The 15038-nt window shown below is 53.4% G+C and overlaps 1 protein-coding gene across 1 annotated transcript; it reads right to left on the bottom strand.

The window, feature by feature from the left end:
- Window positions 1-12400: 12400 nt before the first annotated feature.
- LOC111153091 (kelch repeat and BTB domain containing 13) lies at window positions 12401-13780 on the bottom strand. Its single transcript, XM_022511887.1, has one exon. The coding sequence runs from the start codon at window positions 13778-13780 to the stop codon at window positions 12401-12403; it is 1380 nt and encodes a 459-aa protein (XP_022367595.1).
- Between the last annotated feature and the right edge of the window lie 1258 nt (window positions 13781-15038).

Below are 15038 nucleotides of genomic sequence, written 5' to 3'. Positions count from 1 at the left end.
AAATCTCAAGTTCTTTGCTCTCATTCCAGGGGGATGTGCACGTTGCCTCTAGCTGGCTGACCCTCAGCCTCCTTCTTAAAAGGACCTTTTGTGATTACATCAGACCCACCTGGCTAATCCAGGATAATCTCCCATCTAAAAATCCTTAACTTAAGCACATGTGCAAAGTCCTTTTTACCATGTAAGGTAACATAATTCCAAGGATTAGGACATGGATGTCTTCAGGGGACCATTATTCAACGTACCACAGAGGGGCAATGCGTAACCCAAAATAATACGTGACTAATGGTGGAATTTCAAGCAGTCACATAAAGAAGTTCTGTTGTGTTTTGCATTACTCTTAATACAAGGGGCATTTCTATTTTGGAACAGAATGACCACGGAGCAAGCCTTCCCCAGAAGTCAGGGTCTTGGGCAAGGCCGGGGGCTCACCGGGCTCAAGCTGAGACAGCTGGCTCCAGTCCTCTCCCACCTCTGGTAGGAGCCTCTGGGGCTCTGCTTCAACTGGACTCAGCCTTCTGCAGCTGACAACATTCTCCTGGCACCAGGAATGGTGCCAGCTGAGGGGCTGCCAGAGCCGCCTCTCAGCCCTGACCCTTCAGCTCTGGGCAGGGAGGGGCTGCGGGGGAAGGGATGCACCCTCAGGTGACAGTTGGCCTCCAAGGATCAAGTGAAGGGCGCTTCACTCTTAGTCCTCTTCCCTCCACACTTCCTCCCGGCCCCTTTCCCCAGGCTGACCTCTAGCTGCCCTGTCCTCCCATCTTACCTGGTGAGATTCCTTTGTTGGCCCTGCAGGGAATGCTCTTTGCCTGTTAAAAGAAGATTTGGGGAGAGGGTAAGGCTTAACTCATGAACAGTGGCTCTTGAATGATGGAGTTATAGGCCCAGTAAAAGCTGGCAAACGGAAAGGGTGACTCTCCCAGCTCTTCACCTCATGTGACCATCAACTCAGGTCACTTGTATGACTCTGGCTGCAAGGAGCATATGGGGCTTTAGGGAGGTCTGGAAATGAGCTAATGAGGGATGGGGAGGTTTCCAGAGCCCCCCACGCCCAGCATGGGACCTCCTGGTCCACGCCTCTCCTCACTCTCCATCCTAAGGGCCAGGGCTTTGTTGCCAGACCCTTCCAGAAACTCTCTCTTACACGCACACATCCACTGTCCTCAGGGGCAGTGAAACCCCTGCCGGAGGCATCATATGGAGGATTTGTGGGGTGTGTATGTCTGTGTGCTGGGGACAAGGTTGATCCTGAGTAGGGCAAGAACTGATCACTCGATTCAACTTGAGAGAGGGCCTACTCCACCACCAAATCCATGGAGAAGTGTCTCCCATCCATTTAGCCCTGTGCTAGCCTGAGAAGACACAGCCCCTATTTCTAGGTGCTACATCCAGCTGATGAGCTCAAGCTACCACCAAGAAACCATTCACTTACTAATTATTTCATCCAACAAACCTTTCTTGCATACCAGCTGGGTGTCAGGCCTGCTGGACCCACGAGTCAGGGAAGGTGGGAAGAAGAATGAGAAATGGCCTCTCCTGGGGCAGGAGGGGCACTCTGCTGACCTGGCCAGTCAGCATGGCAGCTGGCTGAGAACAGGCCAGCGCCTGTGCTGGTGGCAATGGCAGTGAAGGAAGGGCGGGCAGGCTTTGGGCCAATGGAGGCCTCTGGAGGTAGCACTTTGCCAGCTCCCCCTGTGGAACTGGGTCCCGGCCAGTACCCCTGCTGTCTCTGCTCCCAACCCAGCAGTGGGGCATCACCCCCACCCCAGCCTCTTCCTCTCCTGGCGAGAGGCCCTGCCTCCTGCCCATTCTCTTCCTGAACCTGTCCTTATAAGGCCACCCGCTCAGGAGACGTGTGTGTTCTGTGTCCTCTGGGAAGTTGCCCACACGGCGTCATCCACTGTTTTACTGCTCAAGATTTTTAACCTATGATTTTATTTATTTATTTATTTATTATCATTAAAGGGATGTTTTAAGCCTTTGCAGAGACATTAACTGGGTGTTGGGTGAAGGCGGAAGAATGGAAGCCAGGAGGCCCTGGGCCCAGGACAGACCAGGCCCAGGCCATGGCTTAATCCCAGACTCTGAGTACCCTCAGCCGCCAAACAATCCCATGAGCCTCAGCAGGCCTTGTGCTGAGCACAAGGAAGAGAAGGGAGATGGGGATCCTCTGGAAGACTGGTGCTGGGGCAGTGTGGGCAGCCTCCAGGCAGAGGGGTGACCCCCAGTCTGCAGGAGCATGAGCCTGGCTGAGGTACGTAGGAGGGGACAAAACTTAGTACAACTGAGACCACAGTGGTCGCTCCAATGTGCTGGATGGCCACCTTCTCCATTTCCTTGCACCTATTCCATTCTATTTATAAAATAAAATTTATAAAATAAAATTTATAAAATAAAATTTATAAAATTTATTTATTTGACAGATGGAGATCACAAGTAGGCAGAGAGACAGGCAGAGAGAGGAAGAAGCAGGCTCCCCGCTAAGCAGAGAGCCCGATGCGGGCTCGATCCCAGGACTCTGGGATCATGACCTGACCCGAAGGCAGAGGCTTTAACCCACTGAGCCACCCAGGCACCCCCACCCCTATTTTTCTTAAGTGACACCCAGTGACCTTGGAAGACTTTCCTCCCCTGGCTGTGGGCCTTTTAGTGTGTTGTCAGTCGAGATACCCTGTCCTCCCCTGACCAGAGGGTGGGCACGTCACCCACACAGGGCCAGGCCGAGTCTGCAGTGTGACCTTGGAAGCCTGAGCATCCTCATTCGGGCTGCAGCTCCAGAGGGCTGGCCATAAGGAGCTTCTTCTGCTAGGGCCCCTTGCCGCAGCTATGCTCCTGTCCCTCCCCAGCCAGGGGCTCTGGCCTTCCCATGGAGCCTGGGGCTGCCCAAGACCTCCTGATAGAATCCCGTCCTCTTGAACTTGGTCAAGGGTGGCTGCCCTTGCTGATGGCCACAGCACCCTGATGGATACAACGAGAGAACCTGATTAAAGGCAGCAGCCACACGGGGCAGAGAGTGTCCTGTCGCTCAGGGAAACTCATCAAAGGTCTAAGACTGTAAAGTGGGAGGACGGTTCTCACGGAGGGGCTTATCTCCATCAGGGGGCTTACCTTGTGGTCCTGTAACTGCCAAAGGGGCTGCCTCCTTCATTCCTCTGTGAAGAACTGGGCACTGGCCCTGAACCTGGCTTGTCTCTCTGACCTGGATTGCTGGCCCAGCTGGAATGTACTCCAAAGCATTTGTTGAATGAAGACAGAGGAAGGAAGGAAAGGAGGGAAACCCGTGAAAGTAAGCCCACAGAGGGATGGCCCCTGCTGAAAGGTAACTGACTTCCACACTGGTTTCACCAAAGTGCCGGGGGAAGTGCTCCCCAGACAGTATTTTTTTTTTAAGATTTCATTTATTTATTTGACAGACAGAGATCACAAGTAGGCAGAGAGGCAGAGAGAGAGAGAGGGAAGCAGGCTCGCCACTGAGCAAAGAGCCCGATGTGGGGCTCGATCCCAGAACTCTGGGATCATGACCTGAGCCAAAGGCAGAGGCTTTAACCCACTGAGCCACCCAGGTGCCCCGATCCCCAGACAGTATTAAGGGAAGCTCTGGGTCTTGGGAGAACACCGTCAGTGTGGTGATTTCAAGTGACAAAGGCAGCCAGTCCCCATTCCTCAGTGCCCTGCTTCTCAGAGCCTGGAAGGACCACATGTGGAGCCTGGTAACTGCTGGGAGGGTGCCGGTGTTAATCTGTGCAAGGCCTGCTAGTCTCCCAGGAAGGAATAGTGGTCCAAGTTGGTTCGTGACCCCCTGATGTCCTCTTTTGGGGAGCACGTGGTCCCTTTTAGATGGCAGCAGAGCTAAGCAGAGACAAGCATGGGTCACCATCCCACAGGCCAGAAGCAGGGACCGCACTCTCTGTGGTGGACCAGGCTGTGCTCTGAGGAGAGGAGTGGGCACAGGTCAAGGAAGCCACCAGCCCGGTCTCTCCATCCCAACCCCAGGCTAGGTAGGGACAGGCAACCAAGGGGATGGCCTAGCCGCAGTCCGGGGCTGTTTTCTGAGTTCAAGCTAGGTCACTGTTTCTGAAGCTAAGTGTGTGGACTTCCCCAGGGTGCAGGGCCTCGAGTCAGAGGTGCTGGGCCGAGCATCATCGGGCTAACACATTTCAGAATGTGGCTGAGAGGTCTCACAGGCCTGCCCCTCCACCTTTCCCAGCCTATGTCCCCAAGATGATGCCAGGTCAAGGAGTTATAACCCAGAGACAATGGTGGCAGATGCTCTCAAGGCCCAGAGCCCCTCTTTGGGAATCCCAACCACACCATGTAGTCGTTGATTACCTCTTCCATCTGAAGCCAGACTGCTACTACTGGCAAGAAAATCTGCTGCCCTGGCCTAAGGGCAGAAGGCTTTCTGGTTTATTGGCACTTGCTGGGGGCTTCGCACCATCCTAAGCTCCTTCTGCGTCCTATCTCACTCAACTCCCCACAGTCCTCATCAACAGACACCATCTGAGGCTCAGAGAAAGTAACAGCTGCCCAAGGCCATGTGGTCAGAAGGTACTAGTGCTAGAGTCAGAATCCAGGACGTCTGAGCTGGAAGCTGGAGCATCCGGGTTCTCCTCACCATGGGCCTGGCACACACACTCCCTCACCTCACCACACAACAAGCACGTACACCAGATGGACTAACATCTTCAATGACAGATACAAAGTGGGGCTCAGAGAGGTCATACAACCAAGACAATCTCACCCAGCAAATGGATGGCAGGGATGGGTGTGGGGTGAGGATCTCCAGGGCTCCCCTTCTGTATCCTGCAGACCCCTTGTTTAAACCTGGTAAAGGTCAGGTCTGGCCAGGGCCATAGAGATCCAGACTCTACCTAGAGGCTGGCACTGGGGACCTGCCTGGTCCCTCCCTTGGGAGGGGACGGCAGAAGCTGTGCTCCCTGAAGCTCATGCATCTGCTCTGTTTCCGTTCCCAGCCACTCCTCAGAGAGTTTCTAAAGGTCAGTTTTTTCCCCTCAAATTCAAGTGGCTCGGGAGGCAAGGTCCTAGCTTCCGGACCCTGGAGGCACCACCCCTTCTGGTAAGATGTTCTTCTGGTTCCCATCACTGCATAATCAGGCCAAGGCACTGAGATGGACCTTTTCCAGTATCCTTTGCTGTGCTCAAATGTAACCACTCCATGACAGATGCCCAAAGAGATGAGGGCCAGAGGGGACAGGGCATGTATCTCAACAGGAAAGAGATGGCACATTCACATTGGGTCACCAAGGACTATTTACAAAGGCTGAAAGGCTACTACAGGGAGAGTGCAAGGCCAATGACACAGACACTCTCACAGCTCCTAGGCCTGGGGAGTGAGGGGAGGTGGTCACCTAAGAGGAGCTGTGACTTTGGTCAGTGGAGGGGAAAAGATCAGTCAGGGGCAGCCCTGAGGGAGGGAGCCAGGAACAAAACCCGCTGACATCCCTCTCCTCTCTACTCCCTACCTTCTGCTAGTGTCTTCCATCTGACCTGGAGTCAAGGGAGCTCAGGGATCTGACCCCCAAGGGCAGCCTCCTGAGCTATAGACTATGAGAAAGGGACAGTGGATCTACAAGGCCAGATAGGAGTCCTGAAGCACAGGGCAGGATGAGGGGCTTGGTACTGGCACTCAAGAAATGGGATATCTGGTTTCCATATTCACCACCTCAAACACCTCCTGTGGATCCACACTTCCTACAGAATAAGGCCCAAGTTAGCCTGGCATTCAAGGCTCTTTCCACTCAGGTTCCAACCTCCCTCCCTAATGCGAAAGCTACTGGCCTGCCTCACATAATCTGTCTGCACAGCAGCTCTATCCAGTAAGTCTTGCCATGATGAACGTTTTATAAAGAAACCAACTTTGCCCAGAGGACTCAGCTGGCAAGTGATGGAGCTGGAGGATGAACCCAGGTCCCCTGATGCCAAAACCAGTCCTGCGTCCTCACTGAGTGATAAGTGCACAGACTGCTGGACAGTACCCAGCTCTTCCCAACCCTGCCTGCCTCCCAGATGGGGTCCTGAGAAAGCGAGAGGGTGGAGAAGGGAACGTGGAAGGTGGGCTTACCGCATGCTGGCCCCTAGGTTCCCACTTCGCTCTCCTAATGATCCTCTGTGGCAGGGATTGTCCTCCTTGTCTGGACTGGAGACACTTTCATTTCAGCAAGCTCAAGCTACTTAGCTATGGTCCCAGAGCAGTTAGTGTCAGAGCCAGGGTTGGACTCCAAGAGGAGCTGGCTGCCTAGCAGACTGAGCTGGCACTCTGCAGAGCCTCGGTCCCTTCCTTCCACCCCGACCCACTAGCGAGCTCCCTCCCTGCACCCCTACAGTCAGGACTGCGGGGTTACCCGCATCTACGGAAGGCCAGAAGGCCACTGTTAGAATGGAAACAGGTTACTGGAAAGAGAAGTATACCCGGCCAGTGGCATCAGGTTGCACTTAGGTTTATCAAACGGTGTGAGAGATAGAGATTCAAACCCAGATGCAACCATTAGAGCTCAATTCCTTCGTCTCTGTCAGCTGAAAGAAAGCAGGGTGCTGAAAACAATGCGACGCCAGAGGGGGAGACTTATTGGGAACAGTAAGGTTGGAGGTCTGGAATCAGGGAGGGCAGGTCATTGTGGGGAAGCGCCCTCCAGGTGTCCTGAGGGGCAGCACAGAGATGCAGCATGGTGTGCTGGGAAGAGGATTCCAGAGGCGTGGGCTTTAGCTCAGGGTGGTGTGTAGCATTGCTGTGTGTCTCTAGGTAAGTTACCTGCCTCCCCTCTCCCCGCTACCCCAGAACTTCCCTCCCCCCTCCAGCCATGCAAAGGAGGGGTTGCACAGAATGTTTATATCCTGGTCCAAGACTCTGCAGCCCCATGAAAGGCCTCCTTTACCTTTTGTTAGTTGCTGAAGCAAGTCACCAGAGAAGGGGGGCTCCTCCTTTTCATGCTTCCCACTCCAGCTGGGGCCGAATCATGTGGGGATGAGCCCGGAGAGACCCCTCCTTGGGGTCCCGCATTCCATGCTGTGATCAGGTGCTCACAGGAGGCCTTTCTGCCGACATCTGTGTCTCCTACCAGCACAATTAACATGCCACCCTTATTCCTGGCAAATGACAGCAGCCTGAAGCAGAGCAATTAGGGTGAAAAAGAGGCTCAGCAGCTTGAGCCCAAAGATAAATAAACAGAGGGCCCTGTGCGTATTCAGCCACCAAGAGGAACGATTCTTCACGGGGTGATTAGCGCTGCTTCCAACTCCAGTCTCCTCCCCTCTACTGAAGGCAGAGAAATGACCTGTGAGCTGCTGTTCTCAGATCCCACTCTTCCCTGGAAGTACTACGGACCCCCCAGCTCATCACCTCCCCCTGAAAGTCTTCCCTGTTCACCTGCCCAGCCCCACCCCCTGCCCAAACTCCTCTGAAATCTGACAGCCCTGATGAATTTTTCCTCTGATAGATCAATTCATTCATTCCTTCTTTTGACATACACTGAGCACCATTCATTCATTAAATAATTAAGCCCTGGGGTGCCTGAGTGACTCAGTTGATTAAGTGTCTACCTTCGGCTCAGGTCATGATCCCAGCGTCCTGGGATGGAATCCCACCTCCTCTGGCTCTCTGCTCAGGGAAAAGCCTGCTTCTCTCGCTCCCTCTGCCTGCTGCTCCACCCTGCTTTTGCTTTCTCTGTGTCAAATAAGTAAAATCTTAAAAAAAAAAAAAAAAAAGTTAGCCCCTACTATGTTCTAGTCACTGTTCTGGGTCCTGGTGAACAGACAAAAATCTCTGCCTTCATGGAGCTCAAGTTTTAGTAGGAGGAAACAGACACTAAAGAAGTAAAAGTATAGCATGATAGTTGATGCTAAATATTATGGAGGAAAATAAGGGAGTAGGAAATGCAGAGAAGAGGAAGGTAGATTTTAAGGGATGGGGGGTGGTTAGGAAAGTCCTCAGAATGAAGGTGACATCTGAGCAAAGGCCTGTAGGAGGTTGGCAGTCAGCCAGGGGGCTAAGTGAGGGAGGTGTGCCTGGCACAGGTACCTGTGCAAAGGTCCTGAGGTTGTAGTGTGCATGGTGTGTTTGAAGAACAGCAATGAGCCCAGGAGGAGAGTGGTGAGAGATGAACTGAGGGAGGAAATGGGGCAGGGGATCCCGAAAGGACTGAGGCTTTCACTCAAGTGCAGTGAACGACCTGAGTCTCTGAACGGAGAAGCGATGAGGTCTGGCTGGCTCCTCATTGGATGGCTCTGGCTGCCACATGAGCAGACTGAAAGGAAGCAAGCAGGCAAGTAGGCTCTGGGTGGAATGTGGGAAGTTCTGGCTTCTCCTTCTGCCTCTGTCAGGCAGGCTATAGAACCACAACAGAGGGGTGCCTGGGTGGCTCAGTGGGTTAAAGCCTCTGCCTTCAGCTCAGGTCATGATCCCAGGGTCCTGGGATCAAGCCCCACATCGGGCTCTCTGCTCACTGGGGAGCCTGCTTCCCCATCTCTCTCTCTGCCTGCCTCTCTGCCTACTTGTGATCTCTGCCTGTCAAATAAATAAATAAAATCTTTTAAAAAAACAACAATACAACAGAATAGTTTCCAGCAAGAGGGAAGCTTGGGGTGCAAGGCTTCCAGAATAGGGGGCAAGGAGAAATTTTGTGGAGGACTGGAGGGAGCCCAGAGAGTTGGGCTACAAGGCTGCCGTGGAGGCTCAGGAAAATGCTCCTTGCTGTAGTAATGTGTGTGTGTGTGTGTGTGTGTGTGTCTACATCTCTCTGGAAGGATAGACTTCTCAGAGTGGGCCAGTGGGCTGGGATGGAGAGATTTTTAAACCCTGCCTTCTGGGTTTAGTAACCCCTAAGTGTCTCTTTATATTTGCCCCCGCCCCTCCCCAGCACCTGCCTCGTACCTGGTTTGGCCTCCCAAACCATACCTTCACTCAGGGGTCACGTCTAGGTGCCAGGATATGAGAGGCTGAGAATCCCAAGTTTTGTTTCCATGTGCTTGCTCTTCCACTCGACTGGCTACATGACTTTGGGTGACTCATTTCAGCTTTCTGCTTGTTTCTCACCTATAAACAGACATGGTGACCATGCTTGCCAAGGGTGGTGGGCTTGTGAGAGGAACAACAGAGTCTGACCTCTAAGGTCAGAGAAGATGGCCTGTATTATGAAAACCTCCCTGACACTTCATGAGAGGGAGGGAAATCTGTGAAAATGCAAAACCCCCTCAGGGCCTTCACAAGTCATTAGCATCCTCAGGCAGCTAGCCATTAGAATCCCAGCTAGATCCTAAAGCAAGAGAACTCAGGATAGCTATTTTTCCTAACACAGGGAGATGGGGAGGGCTGGGTTTAGGGGAATAGGTGAACCACAAGAAGAGATGGTGCAGAAAGAAAGGTAACAGGGAAGGGAGTGTTAAGGAGTCTGGCAGAAACACCCTGTCCATCTCCAAATATCAGTGAAGCAGGGAGGCAGTCCCAGAAAACAAGCCATGTGGCCTTGGGTTCAAGGCTGGAGCTCTGCTACTTCCTAGTTGTGTCTCTTCCAATCGTGTGACCTTTGGGTGTTTGGGTTTTTTAAATCTTCAAGGGTAGGGGTTTTGCCAAGCTGCCTAGCACTTAGAATTCTTACAGAGCTTAAGTAAGTCAACTGTGGGAAAGCACACTGTGAACAGTGTTATTATTATTTTTTAAAAGATTTTATTTATTTATTTGACAGACAGACACAAGTAGGCAGAGAGGCAGGCAGAGAGAGAGGAGGAAGCAGGCTCCCCACTGAGCAGAGAGCCCGATTCGGGGCTCAATCCCAGGACCCTGAGATCATGACCTGAGCCGAAAGCAGAGGCTTAACTCACTGAGCCCCCCAGGCACCCCTGAACAGTGTTATTATTATGCACAAAAGACATCTCAGAAAAGGCTGCTCTGGACCAAGAAATATCACAGCCCCAGGAGCCAGCAGGCAATGTCTGGGCAGGTCCACACAGCCAGCTGCAAAAGCTGACATGCACAAAGCTCTATGGGTCGCGAGAACAGATGAGCCAATGGATCTCGAGATTGCAAATTTCAGGGCTGAGCACTAGGCAGGAGGAGTGAGCACGGAAGAGCATGCTCTGAACTGTTATGAAAAATTATCCGTAACTTGGACATAGACGAAAGGACTGTATATCTTTTCAATGTTGTTGTGGGGTAGGGTTGAATAGCTAAGAATTCTCTCAGGAAAATCTAAATCCCTGTTTCACAATTTACTATTGACTAAGAGTCCCGACTTTGTGAAGCTACACGCTCACTTGTAGCTGCATATATAATAGGTAGGTGTGTGTATGCAGAGGTGCAAAGGTTTTTAGTCCAGTTAAGAACCACGAAAGTTATGGTTTTATTGTCCTGGAAATTAACAAGCTTCACCTCTTATCTTAGCAAATTTATTTCAATAGGTCTTTTCCAACTAAAGACACAAATCTCTGTCTCTCAAATGTTCCTCTTGAACCAGTTTTCCATTCTTCTGGTTCCTTTGTTAACCACTTAAATAAACCTTTGACACGTGGTAACAATTATACTGTGATGGAATCAGAAAGTGAGGGGCTCTGTTATGCTTCCCCATGGGGACAGTGGCTTTAGGTGCATCGCTTGGCCTCTGGGCCTCATGTATCTCATGTGTCTGCCATTGAGAGAAGGTACCGAACTCCCAGGACTGAGGTAGGGTTGGAGCAGGAAGACGGATGTGAAAGTACTTTGCGCACTGTTCACAGGATGCCAAAGTCAGGATTTATTGTTGTGATTTAGGCTACTCCGGGGCTGGCAGATGCCAGGATTCTGAGGGCAGCATTTCGCAGGGCTTGGGACATAGGTCAGGGACAAAGCCTGCTCCAGGCAGCCCTGACACTAGGCTCCGTGCTGATGTTACATTCTATACTTCTGATGAGGCTGGAATTTTCCACAGGCCTCAGGTCTTCGAGGATAGAGACCATTTAGGGCACTCAGGGCATGGAGAAGCTGAGGACTCAGGTAGGCAGGTGACCAGAAATCAGGATAGGAGTATTCTAAAAGAGGGACAAGAGTCTTCCTCTAATACCAGTTCCCTAAGTAGGACAGCCTCTATGGCCTGGGTTCTTTCAGGACCTCATCATTTGATTCTGTAGGTGGGGAAGTCTTCAGGTCAGTTGATAGGACAACGGGATCTCTGCCCTTATTATCTGCACACATGCACGGTTTCACACATATACGGAAGGAAGTCATTCAGAGGTCCAATGAGCAATGCAGATGGCCAAGGTCGGGAACAGCCAACCCTGCACAGAGGAGGTAGGTACAGGGCCAACAGAAAGGTGGCGGGGGCGGGGGGGAGAGGAAAGGCATTTCAGGCCCAGAGAATGGCAGGAGCAGAGACTTGGAGGAGACAATTAACCTGCAGAATGAGGAGGAGGATGCAGTTAGACCTGGCCAGGACTGGGCTCTTGCCTTGAGTGACCTAAAGTCATGGAAGTTAATAATCCACTGCCCGCAGGGTGATGGCAAAAAAGGGAGTGGGCAAGAGCTTGCAACTGACTTCTCCCCGCCAGTCCGCATCCTGTGAGGGGGTGTGCAGAGCCCATTCTCTCTCAGGTGTCACCCCAGGTTCAGCTCAGTTATTGTCTCTACAAGCCATGCCAGCCTCGCCTCCTCCCCAAATGCCTCCATCCACAGATGTTCTGCCTTAAAGGCTGTGCTCACAGAGCCTCCTCCCATCTGTTCCAGCTTTCCCCCATCTCCTCTTCTGAGCCCTGTTTCCACCATCTGAACCTCCCCCCCGCAGCAGCTAATTACCCTGCCTCTCTTCTTCATCCTTCCTGGAGTTAAATATTTTTCCTTTCCCTATTTTCCCTTTGTCCTGATTTCTTCAATACTATTTTATTCCACTGTGAGGTTTTGGTTTTGTTTTGTTTTTGTTTGCATACTGACTTTAGCCCTCAGTGGATCAAGACAAGTGTGTGCAAACCTTGGTCTTGGGCTAGACTCTAGGCTTTGGAGACCCCTCTAGCAACTACAGTGACCTTAGGCCTAGCACTGTACAAGACACACAGTAGGTGCCTGATTCTTGCCAACTGACTGGCAGTTTGATTAACATCACTTAACTCACTCCTAGTAATGCTCAATTATTGGCCCATTCAGACACAAGCCTGGATTATTGAAATCCTACCCCCCAACCCAATCCACTGGCATTGTGACCCACCACCTCTCAGCAGAGCCCAAGTAATTTGAAGGCTCAGACCCCAGCCCCATTGTTACTCTCTGAATTTCTTGGGCATGTTCATATCATCACAAGGCCCAAGACCTGCATGTCTCAACCAGGGAGACAGAAGTTCCAAGGAGCTTCGAAGGCCAGCCTTATAGACTCAGCCATGGCTCAGCGAAGACTCGGGATATCCCCTCCTAAAGGCCAACTCAGGATCACAGTTCTGGTGTTGTTGGGGCCCCAGGCCCGGGAGTGCCAGGAGGAAGCCTAAGGAGGAAGGTCTGCAAGGACCCCGGCCGTGGGAAGCCGGCCTTCTCCCTGAGCAGCCTCCAGGTGCCACCCTCGATGGCATAGAGCAATGTAAACATGCGATTGACCGTATAGACGGTGTCGCCACGCACCACCGCCGTGAAGAGCGCTCCCTTGCTGTTGACAAACTGGCCAGGCAGTGCGGTCCACTGGCCCGTAGCCAAGTTGAGGCAGTCGATGGCGCAGTGGAGGAAGTCGTCTTTAGGTCCGTTGCGCACCACGTAGAGGCTGTCGCGGTGGGCCACCATGCAGTGACCATAGCTCTGCGAACGCCGCAGCTCGGCCACCGGCAGCCACGTGTCCGCCTTCACAGCGTACTCCACCACAGCCGTGGTGTCGGCCGGCCGCCACAGACACACGAAGAGGCGGCCACGCGCCTGGGCGCAGGGCACGCCCGCGGCCGGCTGGGGCAGGTCGGCCACGAAGCTCCAGCAGCCCGCGGCTGGGTCATAGCTCTCCACAGAGCTCATGGGCGTCCTCTGGAACTCGCCACCGATGGCATAGAGACGGCCGTTGAAGCCGGCCAGCGCCATGTCATAGCGCGGCTGGTGCGGGCTGGGGAACTCGCGCCACGTGCCTCCCTCGGGGTCATAGCAGAAGCCCAGCTCCACCACCTCCTTGCTGGCACCCCGCACGCCGCCCACGATGTACAGCTTGTTGCCCAGCGTGGCCACGCCCGCCAGCAGTGTGCTGGCCTCCAGGGGCAGCGCGGCCAGCGTGCGCCACGCGTCCTCCTCCTCGTCCAGATAGCACACCGTGCGGGACGCGTCCTCCAGGAAGCCCGGCGCCGGCGTGTGCGTGCTCACGGCCACGTAGCTGCTGGGCCGCAGCGCCGCCACGTAGGCGCGGGCCTCGGGCAACGCCAGCTCGGCCGCCAGCTCGCGCCCGCCATCGCGGATGAAGAGCGCGGCGCTGTGGAACACGTCGTGCAGGCCGAAGACTGCGGCCGCGTCGCACAGCAGCGCGCAGTTGTCCGACGTGAGGCTGTACTCGAGGAAGCGCGCCAGCACCGGCGCCTGCAGAAAGGCGGCGCACTCCACGGCCTGCAGCAGCTCCTCGTCGGCCGCCAGCGCCGGCCGCTCGCCGCGCAGCACCTGCAGCGTGGTGTGGAAGCCGGCGGCGCTCAGCGCGCCCAGGCGCACCTCGGCCGCGCGCGTCTCCAGCATGCCGGAGCGGAAGAGACCGCGAAAGAAGCCGCAGTGCTCCACCAGCAGGGCCCGCTCGGCCTGGAAGAGCTGGTCGTCCACCCGCACCTGCACCGTGGGGGCCTCTGGGGCCCGTGGCATGGCGAGCCGGACGGGCGAGGGCCGCCGCCGGGGGGCTTGGATTCAGCGGCCACAGACTCTGGGGCTCCCCCCGGAGCGGAAGAAACTTCCCGGGGGATATAAATATCTCCCTGGCTAAAGATAGTACGGCTCATGTGATGCCGTGGCCGGCAAGCTGGATGGCTGTGGGCCCGCGGGCATCGGGAGACGTGCAGGGTCACTCACTTCTGTATGGGAAATAGGAACAGTAGTGACCGCCAATTGAATACCGATTGCATGCGGGGCACTGTGAGGGCCGCTTGCAAAGATTTCCCCATTTAACCTACACTAAAGCGGCTGTGTGTGCTTGTGCAAGAATCCTAACTCTGACCTTGTCAGAATCTGACCAATAATAACACCCCTTTCATGGTATTGAGGCAATATCCATCAAAGTGTTTGAAATGAGGTTCAGAGATATTACATGACTTGTCCAAGGTCATTCAACTACGAAGAAGCAAGGACAGGATTCATACCTGGCCCACCCGACTGGTTCGTGGAGGTGGGGGGGGGGGTAGATACTTGGGCCCTGGGCGGGAGAGGGAGAGGTAGAGCAAGATAGAGTGGACCAGGCTGGGTCTGGAGCAGTTTCTAAAGATTTTGTTTGTTTGTTTATTTAAGAGAGAAAGAGTGTACGTGAGCATAGGGGAATGGCAACTCAAGCGGACTGGCGCCGAGGTCAGAGCCCAGTGGGGGACTCAATCTCATGACCCTGAAATCAGGACCTGCAGGAGCCAAAATCAAGAGTCTGCGTTTAACCAGTTAAGCCACCCAGGCGCCCTATGGAACAGGTTCTAATTTGGCTTGAACCTCTGCCCTTGACTCTGAGCTAGTTTAATCTCCTTTTCAGCCTTGATTTCTTGGGAGCATAGCCCGTCAACGTCCAATAACTCTCCATGTGAAAGTACTCCTTGACTTGGTTTGGGAATGAGAAGCTGATGTCTACTCCCCACTCATCCATCCATTGCTGTGTAGCTCTGGACCTTGGGAAAGGGTCAGTGGGGCATGTCTATAGATGGGAAGGGGAAGGGTTTCTTGAAATAATAGTTAACACTCAACTTGCATTCTGTCAGGCACTTTTGTAAGCACTTCAACTTCTATGGTCCTTGGAATAAGCCTATGAATAGATACTGTCATTTTTTCCTCATTTACTAGATGGTTACCCATGTATTGCTTACAGAAACACTATGAGTTTCCATGGATGAAAAGACTAAGGAAGGCACCAGGAGTTTAGTCACATGCC

Source organism: Enhydra lutris, unplaced genomic scaffold (assembly GCF_002288905.1).
Source record: "Enhydra lutris kenyoni isolate GAN:26980312 unplaced genomic scaffold, ASM228890v2 scaffoldscaffold31, whole genome shotgun sequence".
Classification (NCBI taxonomy): domain Eukaryota; kingdom Metazoa; phylum Chordata; class Mammalia; order Carnivora; family Mustelidae; genus Enhydra; species Enhydra lutris.
The sequence above is the reverse complement of the archived record's forward strand: the minus strand, read 5'-3'. Positions and strand labels throughout refer to the sequence as shown.